The sequence below is a fragment of the Wasmannia auropunctata genome, unplaced genomic scaffold (genome assembly GCF_000956235.1).
Source record: "Wasmannia auropunctata unplaced genomic scaffold, wasmannia.A_1.0 LD281228.1, whole genome shotgun sequence".
NCBI lineage: Eukaryota > Metazoa > Arthropoda > Insecta > Hymenoptera > Formicidae > Wasmannia > Wasmannia auropunctata.
Genome location: NW_012081662.1, coordinates 1 through 3558, shown reverse-complemented (window position 1 = coordinate 3558; position 3558 = coordinate 1). Strand labels below are relative to the sequence as shown.

The 3558-nt window shown below is 32.0% G+C and overlaps 1 protein-coding gene across 1 annotated transcript; it reads right to left on the bottom strand.

Annotated features, from left to right (window-relative positions):
* Window positions 1–1384: 1384 nt before the first annotated feature.
* On the bottom strand, window positions 1385–2673 carry LOC105461667 (venom acid phosphatase Acph-1-like). Its single transcript, XM_011708172.1, has 2 exons — window positions 2322–2673; window positions 1385–1682 (listed from the first exon to the last, which is right to left on the bottom strand). Exons 1-2 carry the CDS (start codon window positions 2646–2648, stop codon window positions 1404–1406), a joined length of 606 nt encoding a protein of 201 aa, XP_011706474.1. The 5' UTR covers window positions 2649–2673; the 3' UTR covers window positions 1385–1403.
* Window positions 2674–3558: the final 885 nt, after the last annotated feature.

Here is a 3558-nt window from a genome sequence, read left to right as displayed (position 1 = left end):
GTGCTCTTCCGATCTCTGTAAAATGCTTTTCGGATCATTCTGTTACGATCTTTTTTGACGAAGTTACACTCTTTTGAAATTTGCCTATTTTTAGCGATCAGAATAGATGATCCTTTAATTTTGGGGAGGAGTGTATATGTTTATAAAACTAATATTATTAAAGAAACGTCTTAAAATTATTTAGATAAATAGAGTATTGCATAATTATGGGATACAATTATACAGTTATGCGATACAATAAATTATCTTCTTTCTAGACATACGTGTAGATACATAGCGTATAAATATTATAATAACGGAATTTTGGAATTCGCTGTCGATATATGTCAAAATGACTGATTACTTGATAACGAAATTAAAATCGCTTTATTCCCCTGCTGATCAAAACAAAGAAAATTAAAAAATGCGATTGTGTTAGGATACAATAATTGCATCTTGTATTTTATACGTTAAACATCACTGATCTACGAAAATATCGTACGATTATACCGAGCGATCGAAGATCTTGGCCTGCGGAGAAAATGATACCTCACGTCGCAGATCTTTGGAAAATGCGTTACATAAGTTACATTCATAAGAAACTTGAGCATGTCTGGATGCCGCGGAAAGATGATGGTTAAACGGTTTGCAAAACAGTACCATAGCTTTCACGGATTTTAGACTCGCGAAATTCCTCGAAAAGTAGTTTTCGTATATACTAATTTCGCAATCTAGCACGAGGATAACATCTTTGATGTTTCGAATTTTATATTTCTATATTAAAATCCCGTTTAATTTAATTAATAATAATAATAATATGTTCTTTAATAATGGGGCCGTTCATATATTACGTAAGCAGGGGGAGGGGGAGGATCAGTCAAATTCTGACAAATAATTACATGGGGAGGGGAGGGGGGTCGTACATATCCTTACGTAAGTTTTTTCATGCCCAAGTGGGAATTGAATATTGGTAAAGTACTGGGCTAGTACCAATTTCGGGTACTGAATACTGGCGCAGTACTATGTACCAGTAATAACATTGTTATTTTAATACTGATTCTGTACAGAACTAATATGAAATATGAAACTTATTTTTCGGTACAAGATTCGGTACTTCGCCAGTATCCAATATATTGGCCTACTGTATGAAATTCCCACGGTTGTCTGCTCATGAAAAACAAGCAATATTAACTTTACATCGAGCATAATCGGGAAAATCTTATGTAATTATGAGGGGCCGGGTTTCAGAAATTCTAACATTTGCTTACATGGAGAAGGGGGGGGGAGATAAAAAATGGCCAAAAATATACTTACGTAATATATGGACGGCCCAAATAATAGTAATAATTTGTTTGTTTTTAAAAGTAAAAGAAAAAATATTTATTTCCCCCCAGTTATTGTACAAAATTTTAGTGTACGCGCGGTTACTTTAAATATTGAACAATTACTGTAAAGAAAGCTGAAATAAATATTAAAGTTTTGCTCTGATACGAAACAAATCCATTGTGATTTGACGAGTTAAATTCCTTCTTCTCCGACAAATCTTCCGTTAAGCTCTTAATAAACCAGCCACATAAAGATCGTGAGTCCTGAGGTATTAGATCGATAGTGGCATTTATTAAAGTCTGTAGTGGACATATGTCTGTGCAGTTTGGTAGCGACAGAACGATCATCGTGTCATCGATTCCCGTATAATAATTAATCTGAAATTATTTCAATATTGTTTTAAGTTTATTAGCGATAGCTGGAGCATTTTTAGATAACAATAACGAATAATCGAGTAGTTGTAATAATAAAAATATAAAAACATGAAGATAATATAAAATAATTTGAACGATAAATAGTATATATATGTATAAGGGTTAGCTAAGTTAACATTTTTCTAAAACTAAATTAAGTTAATGACTTTCAAAATTAATTAAGTTAAAAGTTGTATGAACGAAAAATTAGCTCACAATCAGTTAAAACTTGCGTTAAGATTAAATTAACAAAAATTAAATTAAAAGTTAATTTTGAAAAACGTCATTTATATTAACTTTAAATGTCGCTATTTTTAAAAATAAAATTACTATAAATAAAAAAAATTACAATATAAATCAAATCAATTTAATATTTTATTTGCAAGTTTATATAAACATATTTAAAAATAATTAGTTGAAGTTAATAATTAAGTCGTTTAAAATTAGCTGACAATGAGTTAAGTTAAAAGTTATTAACTATTTAACTTTATTATATTTAACTTTTAACTTCTTAATTAATAACTCTAACCCAACTCTGGTATGTACATACATATGTATAAGCAAATAGCTAGAATGTATTATACCTTCATTCATGTATAATACCTTCATTCCGTAAATATTCGTGTCGTTATCGAAGTATAGTTCGAATATTAACGCAGCCGCTTCGTTGGGAATGTGAGGGGACCAAAGATCAAGATTCTTCAGCACGCCAACGATATTTCTTGCGTCACCGCTATACAACATCATTTTTCGTTCCTTCGGTATGTCACCTATTATATAGCTCAACGAGTTACTGATAATCTCTCCCAAAAGAGTTCCGCCGTTCAATTGTCTCTGCAGAGAAGTCGCCGAAAGAAGATCGTATTCCAACAAGGTGATGTTGTACATTGTACCATCGGGAAACACATCGTTCGCCCAACTAGGTAACATATCATTTCGGTCCGCCTAATGATTTTTATAGTTATATACAAAATTACTATACTGATAGAAATATAATTTCCAAAAATACAGAGCAATCTTCAATACGTACTTTTCAAGATTTTTCTGGTTAAACATTTTTTTAACCCTAGACTACCACACCTGGATAAAATTTACCCGGACCATTTTTGAAGTGCGTGTCATTCCGACAGGGTTAAAGAAGTGGAGTGGCGATATGGGGGGGGGGGAGGGGGAATTTACAAGTGTCCTCTACCATAAGCCACGTCATTCCATTTGGTATTGCCATTTCAGCCACGCGTAAAGTTCGACAATCGATTTAGTTCACTCCGTCAAATAAATGTTTTTTAAAGTGAAGCCATATGAGGTATTTTTCTTTTAAAAATACCACTCATGTTCTTTTAGAAACTGTGCTTTTTTTTATTCGCTTCTGAAAAGAACTGCGATATAAAAGAAAAATTAGCCTTTTTCAGAAAAAATATAAAAGCTGATTTACAAATTTTTGCAAATTGTTCATGTCCTTAAGATCTTTGAGTGTTATTATCCATTCAATCACCTTTCTTACTGTCTGACGTATAGATTTAAAAAAAAGTTCTAAATCGATGCATTTGAACCAAAGTTACGCAATAAAATAGGTAGGCCGGGTAAATTTTACTCAGTGTGGTAGATTTGGGTGGTAAATATGGTGTGATAGTCTAGGGTTAAGATTTCTATATTATATAAATATTTAAAAGAATGATGGCAAATTTCGTTCATTTTTTGGACCTCGAATTTCAAACTTTTTTTATGGCAAATAGTACTATTAGATGAAACATTAATCCCAGTAAAATTTCAAGATGAGCATAGGTAGAGATACAAGGGGGTGAAAATGATTATTTCCATGAAAGTGATGAGAAACCATCAC

Excerpts from the sequence above, each read along its gene's own strand:
- LOC105461667 (XM_011708172.1), bottom strand. The coding sequence starts at position 2,648 with ATGTTACCTAGTTGGGCGAACGATGTGTTTCCCGATGGTACAATGTAC. Across the intron at positions 1,683-2,321 it reads CGAATATTTACGGAATGAAG|ATTAATTATTATACGGGAAT; the intron begins GTATTATACATG and ends AAATAATTTCAG.